The sequence below is a fragment of the Salmo trutta genome, chromosome 18 (genome assembly GCF_901001165.1).
Source record: "Salmo trutta chromosome 18, fSalTru1.1, whole genome shotgun sequence".
In the NCBI taxonomy this organism is placed as follows: domain Eukaryota; kingdom Metazoa; phylum Chordata; class Actinopteri; order Salmoniformes; family Salmonidae; genus Salmo; species Salmo trutta.
The window spans coordinates 57894961-57919384 of NC_042974.1; the positions used below are offsets into that span (position 1 = coordinate 57894961).

The 24424-nt window shown below is 43.8% G+C and overlaps 1 protein-coding gene across 1 annotated transcript; it reads left to right on the forward strand.

Moving 5' to 3' along the window:
- Positions 1-749: 749 nt before the first annotated feature.
- Positions 750-24108, forward strand: LOC115153591 (heat-stable enterotoxin receptor-like). The gene is made up of 28 exons (XM_029699193.1): positions 750-777; positions 1175-1456; positions 2967-3079; positions 3176-3243; positions 3634-3846; positions 4094-4215; positions 4484-4583; positions 4873-4987; positions 5110-5251; positions 7620-7702; positions 7788-7896; positions 8365-8446; positions 8631-8733; positions 8826-8888; positions 15629-15700; positions 15868-15972; positions 16055-16141; positions 16365-16497; positions 16731-16868; positions 17085-17170; positions 17317-17408; positions 21009-21167; positions 21338-21530; positions 21962-22136; positions 22296-22394; positions 22504-22598; positions 22727-22803; positions 23749-24108. The coding sequence occupies exons 2-28, from the start codon at positions 1249-1251 to the stop codon at positions 23975-23977; spliced, it is 3261 nt and encodes a 1086-aa protein (XP_029555053.1). The 5' UTR covers positions 750-777; positions 1175-1248; the 3' UTR covers positions 23978-24108.
- Positions 24109-24424: the final 316 nt, after the last annotated feature.

The following is a 24424-nucleotide window of genomic DNA, read 5'->3' on the forward strand; positions in this document are numbered from 1 at the left end:
AGCTTTGCAATTAGAAACCCCAATTTCCTGTCTTACCATTGTTCGAAGGGAAGTCGGAGTAGTTGCTCTACAGCTAAGAAAATGGTACATAAAGTCATGTTTTCATCTCACTGTCAAACAAATCACTTCAAAAAGTAGGCTAACTGCGCATATTTGTCCAAGATGAAGGGAAAGATACATTTGTTACAAAACACCAAAAAGTGTAATGACATTCGGCAAATGTCATTATGTCTACACTCTTGTAGCCTGAATTAATGAATGCGTCTTGCTGACTAAAGGACTTTTTTCGTAGAAAGAAAATTTGGGACATTTGAATACGTGCTGGAATACATTGTTTTTTGTTTTTTAAATCATGACACAGAGGTGGAGAGCTTCCGTTTAATTTGGAATACGGTTTTATTTTCATATTTACCACTGTAGCAGTACAAATTGCATTTTAAAGAAATTGTTTAGCCCTCCCTGGCCCCCAGTAATTCCCACTGCCCCATAGGCCTACATGCCCTCTACAGGCCTATGGCTGTGTACTGGCCTGTGTGCATTGTCATACAGTATATAGTGGTTGTGTGATGTGCAGGGTTGAGGGCAATTCAGAAAGCAAACCCAATTCCAGTGTACTTCCTGAATTGACTGGAATTGAAAAGGAATTGACACGATCCCTGATGATGTGAAGTGTGTATGATTATTGGTTTATATGGACCTTGGAACAATGGTGAGAAGGTTGTTATTAGCTGACCACCTCCCTCAGGCTGTGTGTTGATTCCAGTTGTTCATTAACAGGTGAGTTAGGAAAGCACACGTGAGTTGCCAAATCTAAGAGGAACAAAGCAGGTGTGTAAATCCACATATCTTTTTTTTTTTAACAAAGCAGTCAAGAGAATTCATAGTCATTACATTTAAAAAAACATTGGGACATTCATTTTCATAGGCTTCATAGGTTTTTGCACACATATTTTATGTTTTCTTTTCAAACTGGAAAAAGGGTCTGGACTGAATGGAACATATGAAAGGAATATAGCGTCAGAATATTGAGATATTTGGAATGCAGAATCAAAAGGGGTGACAAGTAACAATCTTTTTTGTTAAGTTTTTACTTTTTGGAATTAGTAGAACATTTCTGGCAATTGGATTTTGCCAACCCACAGCTCAAATGCCTTGTAATTGAACATCTCAACAGAATTGACAAGAGAACAAGTCGTCGAGGCTGGAAAATCCGGACTCACTTTGTGAAACGTTGGAACAGTCCTTAGAATGGCTTATAGAGGTTTGTCGCTGTGGGTCTGCTGGCTGGTGCTGATCGTAGGACGATGCGAGGCGACCTACCCACCCTGTCTGGAAGGGATCATGATGAACGTGGTTCTGCTGGATGACGACATCTCTCCCTGGAGTATGAAGTTTGTCCGTGGTGCTGTGGAGCGTGCGATACAGCACGACGCTGAACTCACCTGCTGTCCAAATGGTAAATGGAATCATAATTGTACAACTGTAAATGAATAGTGAGATTACACAAGGTTGCTGGTTCATGTCCAACCGCGGCTGATTCCCCTTAATTGGGAGTATGCAAGCACTTATAGGGCAGGCTATAAAACAACAACACCATAGGTTTGCAGGGGTATTCAACCAGGATACTGCATGGAGTCTGCTAATTACTCTCACTGGAGCATAACCACTGGAAGTAGGGGTGCTGAGCCCTGATAAATCACAATCATAAAAAAAAGAAGAATATCATTTTCACAAAAGTAGTGTGAAGGGGACCTTTACATCAAAAAGTGCAACGTTTTGGGCAAAGACACAAACATCCACATCAAATTAAATATTTCTCTTGATCAAATAACATGGGAACAACCACTTTTTGTGCAGTATTAATTTACCATCCTTACAAACCACTTAATGTAAATGTACATTACTGTATTGTACATAGGCTGGTTATCTAGGTTTGTACCTGTAGACTTTCCATCACCATGAAGAAAAACAATGCACAATACAGTAATTGAGTATATTGAGACAGCAAGTGGTTTGTGATGATGTGATGTGAGGGTGTGGCTCAGTTGGTAGAGCATGGTGCTTGCAATGTAAGCATTGTGGGTTCCATTCCCACAGGGGACCAGTATGAAAATGTTGCTCTGGATGAATGAATAGACCCTTTCAGTTTTCATAAATAAATTGCATTTGCAAAGAATTTTCACAAGTATTATCAGATGAACTGTTTTGTACAGATCATTATCAGACTCAAGTTACAAATGCTCGTAAACACTCAAAAACATTTAGTACATTTTTTAAAACACAAAATTAGTGCCTTTACTAGTCCTGTATTAGCGGCTTCAGTGCGGGCAAAAATCCCCCCCACCCCTCGCACCCCCACCCCAAACTACTTCCTGCAGCTATGCACTGAGGTATCTGACATAGTACCAGTCACAGCAAGTGCCGCTGGCTGCTGGCAAGCTTTCTTGACTTGGACATTCATTTTTGCCAACACATTGCTAACCTTTGTTTAACCAGCTAAACAGCTGCTATTAGTGAACATGTGTTTGGAGATACCGTTGTAGTTAAAAAATAAAATGATATTGGTCGCATACACATATTTTTAAATGTTATCGCAGGTGCAGCGAAATGCTATTAGTTCTATGTTAGAGTTTACACTTCCAATTATAACGTGGGGACTGTTATATATATATTAATACTTTTTTTTGATTACTTGTCCTTGCCATTATCATTCACCAGATGATAAGAGAAGACGTGGGAAAAAACATGTTTTGCTAACATATGATGGGGGTTGCTGGTTTGCCAGTTATCCTGGGCAGGGGTCCCTGAGCAAGAAAAAGTTGAAGAGCCCTGGTTTATAAGGATATTCTAGGCCTACACTGTGTTATAGCTGTCATCGAGTGTTGATGTTCTTTGGCTGAATCACTATCTGTGGGTCCACAATCTGTGCTTCATCATTATGATGTATTGGCATTGTCTTTGCCAAGGAGTGAAGCGCAACCTGACTGCCAACTTTCGAGGGCTCGACACTAGTTTGTACAGCAATAAAGGCTGCCGAAGCAGCACCTGTGAGGTGGTGGAGACCGTGAAGAACCTAACTGTGAGTGTTAACCAACTCACACACGCACACAGAAACACACATACACACACTGTGTCGCTCAAATATTCACATATCTAAGCTGCTTCTCTGTTTTAGAGGACAGGGGAGGTGGGCTGTGCTCTGCTGGGGCCCACCTGCACCTATGCAACCTTTCAGATGGTTGAGTAAGTGTTGATTTGATATGATTTGTGTTGTCGTGACACCCTATCCCTTTCTATCCCTTTTACTTACCTCTATATATCTCTCTCTCACTTGTCTCCAAATCAATTACTCTTGTACTTACATTCTAATAACAGAAATTATTTAAAAAGTTCTCCCACTCTCCCTGTGTATTTGTCTGTCTGTCTGTCTCCCTCTCACTCTCTCTCTCTCTCGCTTTCTCTCTCTCTCACGCCCCTCTCTCTCGCTCTCTCTCTATCCATCTCCCTCCTCCCCCCCTCTCTCTCTCTCTCTCTCTCTCTCTCACTCACTCTCTCTCTATCTCCCTCCTCTCTCTCTCTGTCTCTCTCTCTCTGTCTCTCTCCCTCACCCTCTCCCCTCTATCTATGTGTCAGTCTTGAGGTTGGTCTGGAGCTCAAAATCCCCATCATCTCAGCAGGCAGCTTTGCTCTGTCCTGTGACTACAAAGAATACCTGACTCGCATACTTCCCCCCGCACGCAAGATCTCCACCTTCTTTACCAAGTTTTGGGACTTCAACAATGATATCAAACCCAAGTGGTCCACAGCCACCCTCTATAAGAAGCAGAACACTGAGGACTGCTTCTGGTGAGTGAGTCACTTGTGAGTCGCCTGTGAGTTCCTTTTGAGTCACAGGTGTCCTGACTTGTTTGTGAATTCTTTTAAGTGTAATTATGATGGAAAAGGGTGACGGTGGATATGAATTAGACATGTGATTCTGTATGCTAATCTAATGGACACTTAGATGACTTTGAGATGATTTATTTGTGTTTATTATATTTGCTTAGATGTGATGTTGATACTGATGTCATGGTATCTGCCCATCCCTCTCCAGGTATATCAATGCACTGGGTACAGCTTCAGCCTACTTTTCCTTACACATCAAAAAAACAAACGTCATAAGCAAAGCAGAGGACCTTAGAAAGGAATTAAGCTCCAAAAATAGGACTAGCAATTGTAAGTAAGCCCACAACATCTAACAAATCGGGAGCATTGACACATACTGTAGATAGGGCAGTGAACAGATACCAACAGTCTCCATTTCTAACATACTGTAGATAGGGCAGTGAACAGATACCAACAGTCTCTATTTCTAACATACTGTAGGTAGGGCAGTGAACAGATACCAACAGTCTCCATTTCTAACATACTGTAGATAGGGCAGTGAACAGATACCAACAGTCTCCATTTCTATTTCATTGACTCTCTCCTCTTCACTGTGCAGTGTTCATAGTGTGTGGGACACCAGAAGATATCGTGGACCTGAAGAATGGAACTATAGAGGCTGATCCTAGTGTTGTCTTCATCCTGATCAATCTTTACAAGTTAGTCCTCTCTCTCTCTCTGTGTCTGTGTCTCTCCCCCTCATCGTCCTCACCACCTACAACGTGTTCGCTGGGTGGAGGGGTGTGTGAGAGCATTACAGCTCTTGATTTGGGTCTGGTGAACTGCAATGCTCTCTCTCTCCCCAGTCTGTTATTTGTCTTTGTGTTTTCATTTTTTCCTTGTAAAAAGTTCAGAAAGGCTTAATATTGCGATCGCCATGCTTCAGGGAGTGTTTGAGAGCACCAGTGTTTTCACTGTCATTGACAATGAACCCATGACTCCACACAGTGATAAGTACTACACCAATAAGTCCTCTATCCCTGCTATGAAGAACGTGTTGGTTCTCACCATGCCCAACACTAGGAACTATACTGTGGACACAGACCTGGGCAACAATGTGATGGTGAGACTCCCTGCTGGGTTGAGGCCCTGTCTATCAATGTACTCTGAGGTGTCCTATTCATCCTGTTCCCGATATTGTGTACTACTTTTGACCAGGGCCCAATAAATCTGCCTTCTGTCCAGATGAATGACTACATGGCAGCGTACCATGATGCAGTGCTGATGTTTGGTCAGGTGATGAGGAAGCTCTGGAACAAGCCTGAGTCTGAGCTCAACCCCATGGAAGTAGTCAACATCAACCACTTCAGAAACGTCTCCTTTGACGGTAAGAGACCAAGAAGCAACACATCAAGCTGTGTGGTCTGGCCTGGAGATGTGGCCACCTGTGTGTCTGTGTATTTTGTGTGTGTGTGTATATATGTGTGTATTAGTGGTGCACTGGTCAGCTGTTTGTTCACCCACATGCGCCCACAATTGGTAATAACCCAGCCACAACCGCCTGATAAAGTGAAAAAAGGACGGTCCCCACCCGACCTTAACCCGCAAATATAGAAAATGCGTTGTAGGCCACAGTCAGACACGGCGGAACAATTTTTCGACAGTGGGTGCAGGACTTATTTTGTCTAATTTATATATGTTTCTGCTTATAATTTCCGGCATTTTGGTAGGCTATTTGTTAGTCAACTTAGCTATAATTAGATATATGCAGCTTCTCTTCTGTCATTATACTGTATGTTGCCCTAGAAGACTAAATAAACCCTTAATAATTGTAAATTGATAGAATGAATGCTTCAATCTAGTTGACATCGGTAACGTTTTCTCTGTCATCTCTCCTTTTTTGGCAGAGCAAAGACGCTTCAGGGCCGGGGAGAAAATACAATAACAAAAACAAATGGGAAAGATTTTCTGTGCAAAATGTTTGAACGGTTGTAATAAAATAGAAAGCTGTGAAATCGACCCAACATGTTTCTGATCAGATTTCAGTTCGGCTTGGATGCACATTTTATGTGTATGAAATACAATCAGCTTTTATTATGCTGATAAAGACAGCACCTCTACAGACGGTCCCTAACTGCACATTCACATTCTATCAAGATGCTGATACAAAGAAATCATATTTCTCCACTCCTGTTCCCAAGTCAAAATTTAGATTTGGTGTGTAATTTTGCTGCAAGAAATGCTTAATTCTGCAGGAATGAATATTATGACTATGTGAGAGGTTATATACCTACGGTGTCCAGATTTTTTGGGGTTAAATTGACTCTACTGGGAGTTATCTTAACCCTCGAGAGAGTGATATGTTCCCTGGAGTTAGTGTTGATAACTGGAGTTCATTGGGATGGAGTACTTTTAACTCCATAAGAGTAACCAGAGACAGGGAGTTAAAACTATCAAGTTATCCACATATCTGGGAGGGGCCTCATTGTCATATTTCCCAGCATGCTCTGTTGCACAAATTGTTTCGATATCTGTGGTTTTGAACATTGATGCTTTTAATCTTATGCTACACAAAGATAAGAAATGTAAATCTGTAAGTGGTTGGATCCAGTTGACATGGTGTAGGTGGTCTCCATCATGTGTACTTTTGGTCATACTCTGACAGTTGTGAGTGTCTTCCTGCAAGTTGGCTTCCAACATACTGTAGGTTGGATATCACATTTCCAACCACCATATGGTGATACATTAAGAAATATTCAAATAAGGTTTTAGACTCTTATAACTCAAAGGAAGTAAATTAAAAAAATATATACTCTGTAGTTGACTGTTAATTCAAAAACACAGAAAATGTGTAAAATGGCAAGGGAGTTGATTAAAAACAACACTGAAAAGAGTAAATTGGCAAATGGAGTTAAATTTAAGCGACTCTGATAATGAAAGAAAAACCTCAATGTAGTCTATAGAGATATAAATTGCATTTTTTTTCTCTTTGTTCAACCCGCCCGCCACCCACCCGCCTTTCATACACACAATATTTAATGAGTCAACCCACGCATCAATAGAGTGTGTGTTCCCAATCATGTCTGCACAGGAGCACGTGCCCCCTCAGATTTTCCTGTTTAACATTTATTATTGTAACATTTTTGGTTATTGTTTCTCTGTAATACTACTAGCCACCTAGCAGTTTTATGAAATTGGCTTTAGCTAGCCCAGATAGGTTCCCAATCTTCCAACTAGCTACCAAGAAGCCATTTCACGGGTTCCATTAGATACCACAACCACAAAGCCACATTGTAAAAATTCATATTATTTTTTTGGGGGGGGTCTTAATTTAAGATTAGGTATAAGGTTAGCAGTGTGGTTAAGGTTAGGGTTAAGTTTAGGTTTCGGTTTAAAATCTGATTTTAAGAACAGAAATTGTAGAAATAGGCGGGGTTTAGGACTTTGTGGTTGTAGTAAGTAATGATGACCCCATTTCAGTTTATCAATGTAGATTGCAGGAAAAAGCTGTTTCAGGTGTTTGAAAAACGCAGAATCCTCCACCCCTCAGCCATCCTCACGTATTTTGTACCCCCTCAGATTTTTGGGGTGCATGACGCCCCTGTGTGTGTGTGTGTGTGTGTGTGTGTGTGTGTGTGTGTGTGTGTGTGTGAGTGTGAGTGTGTGTGTGTGTGTGTGTGTGTGTGTGTGTGTGTGTGTGTGTGTGTGTGTGTGTAGTTCTGTGTAGTGTAAATTGTGTATGTGTTTCCATGCAGGCATTGCAGGCCACTACAAGCTGGATGACTATGGGGACAGAGATGTGAATTTTTCAGTCATTTACACCACCACTGACCACAAGGTAGGTCAGCTATCATGTATATCATATGATTCTATTGTGTCAAAGTTAATGTTTTAACATAAGTCCTCTCCTGTCTCCTCCGCAGTATGAAACTTTATTTATATTCAACACCGTCTACAACTACACCAAGGTCGTTAACAATAACCCATCATTCATCTGGGGCAGAAGTCTCCCAGATGACGCTCCATCCCAGCGTATGTGCTCAACACACACACACACACACACACACACACACACACACACACACACACACACACACACACACACACACACACACACACACACACACACACACGCACGACTCAACTTGTGCACCTGAGTCTGGCTTGTTTTTCCCTAAGACATGAGCCACACCCATAGTGACTGGCTTAGTTGGCAGCATTAACTGATCATTAGCTGTCATTTCTGATAGATAAGACAGATATGGGACAATCCAGTACAGAACCGGTGTGGAGGGATCAAACTCCAGATTCAATGTACACTAATACCAACTCAATTACCCCCTGGCCTGAACACTCATTGAGACATTTTACAGTTCTGACGCAGTCCTTTTTATTGGTCTGCTCATCGTATCATGGACGTAGTAATGCCTGAGCGAATCAGTGTGTGTGTGTGTGTGCGTGCGTGCCTAGGTCTAACTAGTGCGGTGTGCCCCCCCCCAGGTCTGAAGGCGCATGATATCATTGTCATTGTCTTAGCTGTCACTGTGGTAGGGGTGGCTACCATCGCTTTAATCTTCTACAGGTAAGAGTTAGATAACAGATAGCAGCGCAGTGTGAGAGAGGTCTCGCTCATAGAAATATAATTACTAGAACAGGGATCTGGGGTTCCAGCCATCACATATAATTTACTTGAATGGGGATCTCCATTCTAATAATTATATTTCAATGAGGGAGACCTCTCATACTTTGCTGCTATTTGTTACCAGGCGGAACAAGAGAGAGCGCCGGCTAAGGAAGAGATGGTCACACATACACTCTGACCTCATCACCCCGCTGGAGTACAACGAACGCAGCTTGGTCTCCCTCAAGGTCAGCTTGTCATCAGTGTGCGACGACCCCTGAAAGTTAAGTCACATACTCCAGTACGTCTTCTAACCTGTCTCTGTCCGTTTGTTTGTCAGATTGACGAGGACCACAGGAAAAACACAAGTTATAACATCCGCCAAGGACGCTATGACAAAAAGGTAACTCAAACTTTTGCATAAAACCACCAGAGCCATAAATATACTATACAGTATACAGTACCAGTCAAAAGTTTGGACACACCTACTCATTCAAGGGTCTTTCTTTATTTTTACTATTTTCTACATTGTAAAATAAAAAGTAGTGAAGACATCAGCATTATGAAATAACACATATCATGTAGTATCATGTAGTAACCAAAAAAGTGTTCAACAAATCAAAATATATTTTATATTTGAGATTCTTCAAAGTAGCCACCCTTGGCCTTGATGACAGCTTTGCACACTCAACCAGCTTCACCTGCAATGCTTTTCCAACAATCTTGAAAGAGTTCCCACATATGCTGAGCACTTGTTGGCTGCTTTTCCTTCACTCTGTGATCCAACTCATCCCAAACCATCTCAGTTGGGTTGAGGTCGGGTGATTGTGGAGGCCAGGTCATCTGATGCAGCACTCCATCACTCTCCTTCTATATATGTTTGTTAAAGCAACAACCACAGCTCAGGGACTAATACAGAGTCATACACAGTGCATTCGGAAAGTGGTCAGACCTTTTGACTTTTCCCACATTTTGTTACGTTACAGCCTTATTCTAAAATTGGTTAAATAATTTTTTCCCTCATCAATCTACGCACAATACCCCATAATGACAAAGCAAAAACAAGTTTTCAGATTTTCTTTTGCAAATGTATTAAAAATAAAACAGAAATATCACATTTACATAAGTATTGAGACCCTTTACTCAGTACTTTGTTGAAGCACCTTTGGCAGCGATTACGGCCTCGAGTCTTCTTGGGTATGACGCTACAAGCTTGGCACACCTGTATTTGGGGAGTTTCTCCTATTCTCCTCTGCAGATCCTCTCAAGCTCTGTCAGGTTGGATGGGGAGCGTCGCTGCACAGCTATTTTCAGGTCTCTCCAGAGATGTTCGATCGGTTTCAAGTCCGGGCTCTGGCTGGGCCACTCAAGGACATTGAGAGACTTGTCCCGAAGCATTTCCTGCGTTGTCTTGGCTGTGTGCTTAGGGTCGTTGTCCTGTTGGAAGGTGAACCTTCGCCCCAGTCTGAGTCCTGAGTGCTCTGGAGCAGGTTTTCATCAAGGATCTCTCTGTACTTTGCTTCGATCATCTTTCCTTTGATCCTGACTAGTCTCCCAGTCCCTGCCACTGAAAAACATCCCCACAGCATGATGCTGCTGCCACCACCATGCTTAACCGTAAGAATGGTGACAGGTTTCTTCCAGACATGTTGCTTTGCATTCAGGCCAAAGAGTTCAATCTTGGTTTCATCAGACCAGTGAATCTAGGTTTCTCATGGTCTGAGAGTCTTTAGGTGCCTTTTGGCAAACTTCAAGCGGGCTGTTATGTGCCTTTTACTGGGGAGTGGCTTCCGTCTGGCCACTTTACCATAAAGGCCTGATTGGTGGAGTGCTGCAGATATGGTTGTCCTTCTGGAAGGTTATCCCATCTCCACAGAGGAACTGTGGAGCTCTGTCAGAGTGACCAGCAGGTTCTTGGTCACCTCCCCGACCAAGGCTTTTCTTCCGCGATTGCTCAGTTTGACGCTGTAGCCAGCTCTAGGAAGAACCTTGGTGGTTCCAAATTTCTTCCATTTAAGAATGATGGAGGCCACTGTGTTCTTGGGGACCTTCAATGCTGCAGAAATGATTTGCTACCCTTCCCCTATTGCTTTTTTTTATTATGTATTTTGGGTATTTTAACCCCTTTCCTCCGAATTTCGATCTTGTCTCATCATTGCAACTCCCCAACGGGCTTGGGAGGCGAAGGTTGAGTCATAGGTCTTCCAAAACATGACCCGCCAAACCACGCTTAACCAGCCACACTGATTCAGAAGGGTTGGGTTAAATGTGGAAGACACATTTCAGTTGAATGCATTCAGTTGTACAACTGACTAGGTATCCCCTTTCCCAATGTGTCAGAGGAAACATTGTTCAACTGACGACAAGGAGTTGGTAGAGCACGATGAGCCATGTAAAGCCCCCCAGGCCAAACACTTCCCTAACCTGGACGACGCTGGGCCAATTTTGCGCCGCCCTAAGGGACTCCTGATCATGGCCGGTTGTGACACAGACTGGGATCAAACCCAGGTCTGTAGTGACGCCAGAAGCACTTTGATGCAGTGCCTTAGATCGCTGCGCCACTCGGGAGGCCCACAGTCTTTTATGTGTAATACATTTGCATATCATAACATATCTAAAAACATATCTAAAAACCTGTTTTTGCTTTGTTATTATGGGGTATTGAGTGTAGATTGATGAGGAAAAATATTTATTTAATCCATTTTAAATTAAGGCTGTAACGTAACAAAATGTGGGAAAAGTAAAGGGGTCTGACAACTTTCAGAATGCACTGTATATGTAGGTTCAAGCAACAACCATGGCTCTGAGACAGCTACAGAACCATATACACTACCGGTCAGAAGTTTGGACACACCCACTCATTCAAGGGTTTTTCTTTATTTTTACTATTTTCTACATTGTAGAATAATAGTGAAGACATCAAAACTATGAAATAACACATATGGAATCATGTAGTAACCAAAAAAGTGTTAAACAAATCATAATATTTGAGATTCTTCAAAGTAGCCACCCTTTGCCTTGATGACAGATTTGCACACGTTTGGCATTCTCTCAATCAGCTTCATGAGGTAGTCACCTGGAATGCATTTCAATTAACAGGTGTGCCTTCTTAAAAGTTAATTTGTGGAATTTCATTCCTATTTAATGCGTTTGAGCCAATCAGCTGTGTTGTGACAAGGTAAAGGGTGGTATACAGAAGATAGCCCTATTTGGTAAAAGACCAAGTCCATATTATGGCAAGAACAGCTCAAATAAGCAAAGAGAAACGACAGTCCATCATTACTTTAAGACATGAAGGTCAGTCAATATGGAACATTTCAAAAACTTTGAAAGTTTCTTCAAGTGCAGTCGCAAAAACCATCAAGCGCTATGATGAAACTGGATCTCATGAGGACCACCACAGGAAAGGAAGACCCAGAGTTACCCGCTGCTGCAGAGGATATGTTCATTAGAGTTACCAGCCTCAGAAATTGCAGCCTAAATAAATGCTTCACGGAGTTCAAGAAACAGACACATCTCAACATCAACTGTTCAGAGGAGACTACGTCAATCAGGCCTTTATGGTTGAATTGCTGCAAAGAAACCACTATTAAAGGACACCAATAAGAAGAAGAGACTTGCTTGGGCCAAGAAACATGAGCAATGGACATTAGACCAGTGGAAATGTGTCCTTTGGTCTAGGGTCCAATTGGAGATTGTTGGTTCCAACTGCCGTGTCTTTGTGAGACGCGGTGTGGGTGAACGGATGATCTTCACATGTGTATTTCCCACCGTAAAGCATGGAGGAGGAGGTGTTATGGTGTGGGGTGCTTTGCTGTTGACACTGTCTGTAATTTATTTAGAATTGAAGGCACACTTAACCAGCATGGCTACCATAGCATTCGGCAGCGATACACCATCCCATCTGGTTTGGGCTTTGTGGAACTATCATTTGATTTTCACATCAAATCAAAATCAAATCAAATCCAATTTGATTGGTCACATGGTTAGCAGATGTTAATGCGAGTGTAGCGAAATGCTTGTGCTTCTAGTTCCGACAGTGCAGTAATATCTAACAATTAATCTAACAATTCCCCAACAAGTACCTAATACACACAAATCTAAAGGGGTGAATGACAATATGTACATAAGTATATGGATGAGCGATGGCCAAGGGGCATAGGCAAGGTGCAGTAGATGTTAGAAAATACAGTATATAAACTCAGCAAAAAAATAAACGTCCTCTCACTGTCAACTGCGTTTATTTTCAGCAAACTTAACATGTGTAAATATTTGTATGAACATAACAAGATTCAACAACTGAGACATAAACCGAACAAGTTCCACAGCCATGTGACTAACAGAAATGGAATAACGTGTCCCTGAACAAAGGAGGGGTCAAAATCAAAAGTAACAGTCAGTATCTGGTGTGGCCACCAGCTGCATTAAGTACTGCAGTGCATCTCCTCCTCATGGACTGCACCAGATTTGCCAGTTCTTGCTGTGAGATGTTACCCCACTCTTCCACCAAGGCACCTGCAAGTTCCTGGACATTTCTGGGGGAAATGGCCCTAGCCCTCACCCTCAGATCCAACAGGTCCCAGACGTGCTCAATGGGATTGAGATCCGGGCTCTTCGCTGGCCATGGCAGAACACTGACATTCCTGTCTTCCAGGAAATCACACACAGAACGAGCAGTATGGCTGGTGGCATTGTCATGCTGGAGGGTCATGTCAGGATGAACCTGCAGGAAGGGTATCACATGAGGGAGGAGGATGTCTTCCCTGTAACGCACAGTGTTGAGATGACAACAAACTCAGTCCAATGATGCTGTGACACACCGCCCCAGACCATGACGTACCCTCCACCTCCAAATCCATTCCGCTCCAGAGTACAGGCCTCGGTGTAACGCTCATTCCTTCGATGATAAACGCGAATCCGACTATCACCCCTGGTGAGACAAAAACGCGACTCGTCAGTGAAGAGCACTTTTTTGCCAGGCCTGTCTGGTCCAGCAACGGTGGGTTTGTGCCCATAGGCGACGTTGTTGCCGGTATTGTCTGGTGAGGACCTGCCTTACAACAGGCCTACAAGCCCTCAGTCCAGCCTCTCTCAGCCTATTGCGGACAGTCTGAGCACTGATGGAGGGATTGTATGTTCCTGGTGTAACCCGGGCAGTTGCTGTTGCCATCCTGTTCCTGTCCCGCAAGTGTGATGTTCGGATGGACCAATCCTGTGCAGGTGTTGTTACACGTGGTCTGCCACTGCGAGGATGATCAGCTGTCCGTCCTGTGTCCCTGTAGCGCCGTCTTAGGCATCTCACAGTACGGACATTGCAATTTATTGCCCTGGCCACATCTGCAGTCCTCATGCCTACTTGCAGCATGCCTAAGGCACATTCACACAGATAAGCAGGGTCCCTGGACATCTTTTTTTGGTGTTTTCAGAGTCAGTAGAAAGGCCTCTTTAGTGTCCTAAGGTTTCATAACTGTGACCTTAATTGCCTACCGTCTGTAAGCTGTTCGTGTCTTAACGACCGTTCCAGAGGTGTATGTTCATGAATTGTTTATGGTTCATGGAACAAGCATGGTGTCAAGGTTGGCTCAAGGAAGCAGGAGAGGTAGAGTCAAGCGCAGGAGACAGAAAAGTCCGTGAACACACTTTTAATGGGCATCCACTCAATACGAAATAAGGTAGGGCAGGGGGCATAAAACAAATGCTCCAAAAACCCAGCTCAACACAAAGCAGGGACGCAGCCCACAATAACCTCTGGGGAAAAAACACAGGCAGAGGGAAACACTCGTTCCTCAAACGATATACGCCCTGACACAGAACAATCAATCACAAAACACAAACCTACCTAGCTAGACTAAATACCCCCCCCCCCCCCCCCCCCCACTAACATCTAATACAAAACAGGTGCGTGCCAACCTAGACCTAACAGAAAGTGAAACAGAGGATCGGTGGCAGCTAGTAGGCCGGCGACGACGACCTTCGAGGAGGGGGCGAGGAGGGACGCCACCTTCCGTTGATGTCGTGACACATTGAAAACAGTGTTTAAACCCTTTACAATGAAGATCTGTTATTTGGATTTTTATAAATTATCTTTGAAAGACAGGGTCCTGAAAAAGGGACGTACATGTGATATGAGTAATGTAAGATATGTAAACAATATTAAAGTGCATTATTTAAAGTGCCATTGTTTAAAGTGACTAGTGATCAATGTATTAAAGTGTCCAGTGATTGGGTCTCAATGTAGGTAGCAGCCTCTCTGAGTTAGTGATTGCTGTTTAGCAGTCTGATGGCCTTGAGATAGAAGCTGTTTTTCAATCTCTCGGTCCCAGCTTTGATGCACCTGTACTGACCTCGACTTCTGGATGATAGCGGTGTGAACAGGCAGTGGCTCGGTTGGTTATTGTCCTTGATGATCTTTTTGGCCTTGGTGCATCTGTAAAAGTTTGTGAGGGTTTGGGTGACAAGCCAAATTTCTTCAGCCTCCTGAGGATGAAGAGGCGCTGCTGCGCCTTCTTCACCGCACTGTCTGTGTGGGTGGACTGTTGGAAAAGCATTCCAGGTGAAGCTGGTTGAGTGTACAAAGCTGTCATCAAGGCAAAGGATGACTACTTTGAAGAATCTCAAATATAAAATATATTTTGATTTGTTTTGCACTTATTTGGTTACTACATGATTCCATATGCTGTTTCATTGTTTTGATGTCTTCACTAGTATTCTACAATTTAGAAAATAGTAAAAATAAAGAAAAACCCTTGAATGAGTAGGTGTTATTAAACCTTTGACTGATTGTGTATATATGTAGGTTAAAGCAACATCCACGGCTCCGGAACTGATACAGTGGTCTTGTCAGGTGTATTGTAGTTTCATGTTGCCAGACTCCGTAGACTCGTCAAGTCCTTCACTTTGACACTTGAAGCAGGATCTTGAGGGAGCTGGATATGGAAGTCAGATGCATTGAACCTACTGTTGTTGTCATGGTGATGAAGGTCAGGTGTACTGAGTCTACTGCTGTTGTCATGGTGATGAAGGTCAGGTGTACTGAGTCTACTGCTGTTGTCATGGTGATGGAGGTCAGGAGTACTAATTCTCCTGTTGTCATGGTGATGGAGGTCAGGTGTACTAAGGCTACTGTTGTTGTCATGGTTTCAGATTGTCATCCTGAAGGAGCTGAAGCATTCAGACTGGAACTTTAACGAGAGTCAGAGGATAGAACTCAACTCGGTGAGTCACCGATTACACAGCAAGTTTGTCAACGTAGAGTAGGCTACTCAAGGGTATCAAGTATGCATTTTTATGTGTGTTCATGTGGTATCTTTTTATTTTAGTTTTTATATTTGATTTGATTATTACTCCTATTGCTTATCATACCTATCCTTCCTGATTTACAGCTTCTGCATATTGACTACTACAACCTGACTAAGTTCTACGGCACAGTCAAGTATGATCACGGTGTGTTTGGGGTGTTCGAGTACTGTGAGAGGGGATCCCTAAGGGTGAGAAACACACACGCAAACGGCCACATGCTTGCACACACGCATGCACACACACACTTTGACTTTTCACCCTCTTCTTCAGTATGTGCTGAATGACAAGATCTCGTACCCGGAGGAAACCTTCATGGACTGGGAGTTTAAGATCTCTGTCATGTACGACATCGCTAAGGTGAGCAGGCAACAACTCTAGTCTGCTGTTGGTTTGTATGAGCTTAGAAGATGTCAACTCAAGATGACCTGTGAGATGACCTGACCCCAAGCTGGAACCATAGACAAGAATTTTGATCTAGTCAATATTGATATACATTTCTGAAAGTGCTTCGATCCGTTTGGCAACATTGAGTCATTGAAATACAGTAAGTTGAAAGACAAAACCTCCTTCACCTCCACAGGGTATGTCCTACCTCCACTCCAGTGACATCCAGGTCCACGGCCGTCTCAAGTCCACTAACTGTGTGGTGGACAACCGCATGGTGGTCAAGATAACTGACTTTGGCTGCAACACCATTCTAGACCCAGGCAGAGGTAGGAACTATTTATTCTGTAGGTCTAGCTTGCTAGCATAGTTAGCAGTCATGCCATACACATCCCCTGATGTCTGTCTGTACTAGGATATGTCCCCTTATTTTTTTTAGCTATTTTCGTTTACCTATCCTCCCCTATCCCGTATCCCCTCACTCCATCACTCTATTCTCCATCCTTCCACTCCCTTCTCTCCTCCCCCCCTCTCATTTTATCTGTCCCTCTCTCTCCATCAGACCTGTGGACAGCTCCAGAGCACCTGCGTAGACAGGGGATCTCCCAGAAGGGGGATGTCTACAGCTTTGCCATCATCGCCCAGGAGATAGTTCTCAGGAGGAGCACCTTTTACACCCAGGCCTGCTCCGACCGCGCAGGTAAGACACATTCATATATAACACTTTATATAGAAACTTGCATCAGTTTCACTATACTGTAGTCACCCTTGTTTAGAATTTGGCACTTTGATGTGGTGCTGCAGTTCATTCTGGGGAATTATCAACCCCTCCTGGCCAAATGTAGCATTGTTCAGTTGAGTGCCACATAGAGTAGCAGAAAAACAAGACGCTCACATGCTGTTCTGTCTTCATCAGAAAAAATGGCCAGAGTGCAATACCCCAGCGAAACCTATTGCAGACCTGATCTGAATGTTGAGACTGCAGGAGAAAAAGATTTGGAGGTAAGATTGCCATTTCTTTGTTTGTGTGTTTATCAGAGAGAGAGAGAGAGGGAGAGAGGAAGGAGGGAGGAACAGACTTACAGTATAGAGAAAGATATGTAAAGAGAATCTAAAATCCACTTGTGTTTTTTCTTTCATGCCCCCAGGTGTACATGCTGATGAAGATGTGCTGGGATGAGGACCCAGAGCGAAGGCCTGACTTTAAGAAGATAGAGAGCTCACTGGGGAAGATCTTCAGGTACCAGCTACCTACTTTTATCTCTATTTTATTGGATCGAGCTAAACACTTGCCAGGCCATTTTATCAGAAAGGTGAAAAATCTAATCAAATGAAATTTTATTGGTCACATACACATGGTTAGCAGATGTTAATGCGAGTGTAGCGAAATGCTTGTGCTTCTTGTTCCGACAGTGCAGTAATATCTAACAAGTAATCTAACAATTTCACAACAACTACCTTATACACACAAGTGTAAAGGCATGAATAAGAATATGTACATATAAATATATGGATGAGCGATGTCAGTGCGGCATAGGCAAGATGCAGTAGATGGTATAGAGTACAGTATATACATATGAGATGAGTAATGTAGGGTATGTAAACATTATATAAAGTGGCATTGTTTAAAGTGAGTAGTGATACATTTATTACATCCAATTATTAATTATTAAAGTGGCTAGAGATTTGTGTCTGTATGTTGGCAGCAGCCAATCAATGTTAGTTATGGCTGTTTAACAGCCTGATGGCCTTGCGATAGAAGCTGTTTTTCAGTCTCTCGGTTCCAGCTTTGATGCACCTGTACTGACCTCGCCTTCTGGATGTTAGCGGGGTGAACAGGCAGTTGCTCGGGTGGTTGTTGTCCTTGATTATCTTTTTGGCCTTCCTGTGACATTGGGTGATGTAGGTGTCATGAAGGGTAGATAGTTTGCCGCCGGTGATGCGTTGTGCAGACCGCACTACCCTCTGGAAAGCTTTACGGTTGTGGGCGGAGCAGTTGCCGTACCAGGCTGTGATACAGCCCGACAGGATGCTCTCGATTGTGCATCTGTAAAAGTTTGTCAGTGTTTTCGGTGACAAGACAAATTTCTTCAGCCTCCTGAGGTTGAAGAGGCACTGTTGCGCCTTCTTCACCACGCCGTCTGTGTGGGTGGACCATTTCAGTTTGTCCATGATGTGTACGCCGAGGAACTTAAAACTTTCCACCTTCTCCAATACTGTCCCGTCGATGTGGATAGGGGGGTGCTCCCTCTGCTGTTTCCTGAGGTCCACGATCATCTCCTTTGTTTTGTTGACGTTGAGTGTGAGGTTATTTCCTTCACATCACACTCCGAGGGCCCTCACCTCCACCCTGTAGGCTGTCTCGTCGCTGTTGGTAATCAAGCCTACCACTGTAGTGTCGTCTGCAAACTTGATGATTGAGTTGGATGCATGCATGGCCACGCAGTACAGGAGAGGACTGAGAATGCACCCTTGTGGGGCCCTAGTGTTGAGGATCAGCGGGGTGGAGATGTTGTTTCCTACCCTCACCACCTGGGGGCGGCCCGTCAGAAAGTCCAGGACCCAGTTACACGGGGTCGAGATCCAGGGTCTCGAACTTAATGACGAGTTTGGAGGGTACTATGGTGTTGAATGCTAAGCTGTAGATGAACAGCATTCTTACATAGGTATTCCTCTTGTCCAGATGGGTTAGGGCAGTGTGATTGCGATTGCGTCGTCTGTGGACCTATTGGGGCGGTAAGCAAATTGGAGTGTGTCTAGGGTATCAGGTAGAGTGGAGGTGATATGATCCTTGACTAGTCCCTCAAAGCACTTCATGATGACAGAAGTGAGTGCTACGGGGCTATAGTCATTTAGCTCAGTTACCTTAGCTTTCTTGGGAACAGGAACAATGGTGGCCCTCTTGAAGCATGTGGGCACAGCACACTGGGATAGGGATTGATTGAATATGTCCGTGAACGCACCAGCCACACCAGAACGCGGCTAGGGATGCCGTCTGGGCTGGCAGCCTTGCGAGGGTTAACGCGTTTAAATGTTTTACTCGCGTTGGCCATGGTGAAGGAGAGCCCACAGGTTTTGGTAGCAGGCCGTGTCAGTGGCACTGTATTGTCCTCAAAGCGAGCAAAGAAGTTGTTTAATTTGTTTGGGAGCGAGGCGTTGGTGTCCGCGACGGGGCTGGTTTTCTTTTTGTAATCCGTGATTGACTGTAGACCCTGCCACATACGTCTCGTGTTTGAGCCGCTGAATTGCGACTGTACTTTGTCTCTATACTGACGCTTAGCTTGTTTGATTGCCTTGCGGATGGAATAGCTACACTGTTTGAATTCAGTCATGTTTCTGGTCGCCTCGCCATGATTAAAAGCAGTGGTTCGCGCTTTCAGTTTTGCGCGAATGCTGCCATCAATCCACGGTTTCTGGTTAGGGAAGGTTTTAATAGTCACTGTGGGTACAACATCACCGATGCACTTGATAATCTTTTGCCCAATCTTTTGCACATCTACCATTCCAGTGTTTAATTGCCATATTGTAATTACTTCACCACCATGGCCTATTTATTGCCGTAATTCCCGTATTTTACCTAATTTGCACTCACTGTATATAGACTTTTTATTTTATTTTTTCTACTATATTATTGACTGTATGTTTTGTTCATTCCATGTGTAACTCTGTGTTGTATGTGTCTAGCTGCTATGCTTTATCTTGGCCAGGTCGCAGTTGCAAATGAGAGCTTGTTCTCAACTAGCCTACCTGGTTAAATAAATGTGAAATAAAATAAAAATAAAATAATAAACTCGCTCACCGAGTCAGTGTATACATCAATGTTGTCTGAGGCTATCCGGAACATATCCCAGTCCACGTAATCAAAGCATTCTTGAAGCTTTGAATCAGATTGGTCGGACCAACGTTGAACAGACCTGAGCATGGGCATTTCCTGTTTTAGTTTCTGTCTATAGGCAGGGAGCAACAAAATGGAGTCGTGGTCAGATTTTCCGAAAGGAGGGAGGGCTTTGTATGTGTCGCGGAAGTTAGAGTAGCAATGATCCAGAATGCTGCCAGCTCGAGTCGCGCATTCGATATGCTGATAAAATTTAGGGAGCCTTGTTTTCAGATTAGATTTGTTAAAATCCCCAGCTACAATAAATGCAGCCTCAGGGTATATGGTTTCCAGTTTACATAGAGTTCAGTGAAGTTCTTTCAGGGCCGTCGAGGTATCTGCTTGGGGGGGCTGTGACTATAATACACGGTTGTGACTATAATTGAAGAGAATTATATTGGAAGATAATGCGGTCGGCATTTGATTGTAAGGAATTCTAGGTCAGGTGAACAAAAGGACTTGAGTTCCTGTATGTTGTTATGATTACACCACAAATCGTTAATCATGAGGCATATATCCCCGACCTTCTTACCAGAGAGATGTTAGTTTCTGTCGGCGTGATACGTGAAGAAACCGGGTGGCTGTACTGACTCTGATAACATATCCTGAGTGAGCCATGTTTCCGTGAAACAGAATGTTACAATCTCTGATGTCTCTCTGGAAGGCAACCCTTGCTCAAATTTCGTTTATCTTGTTGTCAAGAGACTGGACATTGTACAAAGATGGTAAAATATCTCTGTAACATGATAAATGGTCAAAATGGAGTTGTAGAGATATGAGTGAGAGGGAGCATGGTTATGGTTTGCAGTGCTTCAAAATAACATTAATATTTAATTACTGTAGAGCTGCACCCTTCCCTTCATTTAAGAGACATTTGAGAAACATCTCACAAGGGCAACACCTACATTGAAAAGTGGTGTGTGTGTGTATGTGTGTGTGACTGATCCTTTCTTCTGTTCTCCACAGTAACCTGCACAACCAAGCTAATGAGAGCTACATGGACAACCTGATCCGTCGTCTACAGATGTACTCCAGGAACCTGGAGCACCTGGTGGAGGAGAGGACAGCGCTGTACAAGGCTGAGAGAGACAGGGCCGACTGCCTCAACTTTATGCTGCTGCCTGGGTCAGTCAACAACAACAACAAAAATAAACATATCCAAACACAATTCAATGCTCCTGTTGTTTTGTATTAAGTGCAATGTTTTGACCAGAAGGTCGTTGCCAGACTGCACAACCAGAAAACCACTTTAAGACCAGCAAATGACTTCTATCTCTCTCTTCCTCTCGCTCCAGTCCTGCGGTGCGTTCTCTGAAGGAGACGGGCATAGTGGAGCCGGAGCTGTTTGAGGAGGTGACGGTGTACTTCAGCGACATCGTGGGCTTCACCACCCTGTGCCAGTACAGCACCCCCATGGAAGTGGTGGACATGCTCAACGACATCTACAAGGGATTCGACAGCATCCTCGACCACCACGACGTATACAAGGTTAGGTTAGGGATAGGGTTAGTGTTGTGGGTTAGGGTTAGGGTGTTGTGGGTTAGGGTTAGGGTTGTGTTTGAAGCTAGGGTTGAGGGTTTGGGTTGTGGTTTAGGTTTAGGTTAGGGTTGAGGGTTAGGGTTGTGGTTGAAGCTAGGGTTGAGGGTTAGGGTTGTGGTTGAAGCTAGGGTTGAGGGTTAGGGTTGTGGTTTAGGTTAGAGTTGAAGGTTGTGGTTGAAGCTAGGGTTGAGGGTTAGGGTTGTGGTTTAGGTTAGGGTTGTTGTTGTGGTTTCGAGTTGTGGTTGAGGCTAGTGTTAGAGTTGAACTGGGATGTGGACATGAAGCTAGGGTTAGGGTTGAGGCTAGAATTAGGGTTGTGGTTGAGGCTAGGGTTAGGGTTGTGGTCCAACCTAGTTCAATCTTCTTTTTTGTCCTGTCAGGTGGAGACCATAGGTGATGCGTACATGGTGGCGTCGGGGTTGCCGCGGCGGAACGGTAACAGGCACGCGGTGGACATCTCACGCATGGCCCTGGACATTCTGGCATTTATGGGGACCTTCCAGCTCAGACACCTGCCAGGGCTACCTGTGTGGATCCGCATTGGGATGCACTCAGGTACCCCTAGCTCCCCAAGTCCCAATCCTGAATTCATGACACCTCCCTCTCTCTCCTCTCTATATTATCAAGCCTCCTTGGTCTCTGCTCTTAACTTCCCTCACTCTTTCCCTCTGTCTGTTATCAATACCCCCTTTATGCTTGCTACTTGTTCCCTAGGCCCCTGTGCAGCAGGAGTGGTGGGGATAAAGATGCCCAGATACTGCCTGTTTGGAGACACAGTCAACACTGCCTCTAGCATGGAGTCAACGGGACATCGTAAGCAGGCTACAGGAACACTAGAGATATCCATACCAACTCTATATCAACAGTTCTTTCAGCTGTCATAGCAGGTGAGTAAAATACAACTCTGTCTCTCTCCATCCAGCCCTGAGAATCCACGTCAGTCAGCCCACCATCAGCATCCTACAGAGGACAGAATGCAAGTTTGAGTACGAGAAGAGAGGGGAGACTTTCCTCAAGGTATGGACATGGCACATGCCACTTTGCCATTTCTCATGATAGAATCATACAGATTCATTTGTACTGTATAGTACTCTTGTCTACTGTGTTGAATATTATAGAAGATTGTGCATGTGTGTGTATCCCAGGGTAAAGGCACAGAGTTGACCTACTGGTTGACAGGTGAAACAGGAGAGGACTACAACCTGCCAACGCCACCGACAGCGTGAGTTAACCTCCTGCTACTGTAAATGCTCACCTATAACTGTACATCACTAGAGCTACACGTCATATTTACATCTATATGATCAACTTCTACATTCTCTATACTGACACGGATTGTTTGATTGCCTTGCAGAGAGAATAGCTGCACTGTTTGTATTCAGTCATGTTTCTGGTCGCCTTGACATGATTACAAGCAGTGGTTCGCGCTTTCAGTTTTGCGCGAATGCTGCCATCAATCCACGGTTTCTGGTTAGGGAAGGTTTTAATAGTCACCGTGGGTACAACATCACCGATGCACTTGATAATAAACTCGCTCACCGAGTCAGCATATACATCAATGTTGTCTGAGGCTATCCGGAACATATCCCAGTCCACGTGATCGAAGCAATCTTGAAGCGTTGAATCAGATTGGTCGGACCAGCGTTGAACAGACCTGAGCACAGGCGGTTCCTGTTTTAGTTTCTGTCTATAGGCCAGGAGAAACAAAATGGAGTCGTGGTCAGATTTTCCGAAAGGAGGGCGGGGGAGGGCTTTGTATTCATCACGGAAGTTAGAGTAGCAATGATCCAGAATGCTGCCAGCTCGAGTCGCGCATTCGATATGCTGATAAAATTTAGGGAGCCTTGTTTTCAGATTAGCTTTGTTAAAATCCCCAGCTACAATAAATGCAATAAAATAAATGCAATATACAAACAGTTCATATCAGCTGTCATGGCAGGTGAGTAAAATACAACTCTGTCTCTCCATCCAGCCCTGAGAATCCGCGTAAATGCTTACCTGTAACTGTACATCACTAGATCTACACGTCATATTTAAATCTATATGATCAACTTCTACATTCTATGTCCTTCTTCCATTTGTAGGGTAAACAGAGTTCATTAGAGCTAGATATCTATGTAGATCTATATACTGTAATTAACTCCTATGTCCTTGTCCCTCCCTGCAGGGAGAACTGCCAGCGTCTGCAGCAGGATCTGGCCAAGATGATCCAGGAATGTCTGGACAACCGTTCGCTGGGGTCAGAGGTCATGGAGAAGAGGAATACCTTGTCCATGAGGCAGAGGAGGGATGGAGGGGAGCAGACAGGAGAGGAGGAGGAGGAGGAGGAGGATGACGATGACCAGCCGGCGTACCTCCATCTGGCTACCGTCGACAACTTCACTACTTTCTTGTAGATATTTTAATCAGGAGAAATATGGTTATTATTCCAATGTAAGTGACCTTAGTTTTCACACAATCTATCTACATACGTATGTAAATCTGTGTGAAAACTAATAACACATATACATACATACACATATATATATATACACACACACATATACATATATATATATATATACACTGCTCAAAAAAATAAAGGGAACACTTAAACAACATAATGTAACTCCAAGTCAATCACACTTCTGTGAAATCAAACTGTCCACTTAGGAAGCAACACTGATTGACAATACATTTCACATGCTGTTGTGCAAGTGGAATAGACAACAGGTGGAAATTATAGGCAATTAGCAAGACACCCCCTATAAAGGAGTGGTTCTGCAGGTGGTGACCACAGACCACTTCTCAGTTCCTATGCTTCCTGGCTGATGTTTTGGTCACTTTTGAATGCTGGCGGTGCT

Bases quoted from the DNA above. Each gene is read 5' to 3' on its own strand.
- LOC115153591 (XM_029699193.1), top strand. From the start codon at position 1,249: ATGGCTTATAGAGGTTTGTCGCTGTGGGTCTGCTGGCTGGTGCTGATC. The intron at 3,244-3,633 runs GTAAGTGTTGAT...TCTATGTGTCAG, and splicing joins GCAACCTTTCAGATGGTTGA to TCTTGAGGTTGGTCTGGAGC. The intron at 21,531-21,961 runs GTTAGGTTAGGG...TTGTCCTGTCAG, and splicing joins ACCACCACGACGTATACAAG to GTGGAGACCATAGGTGATGC.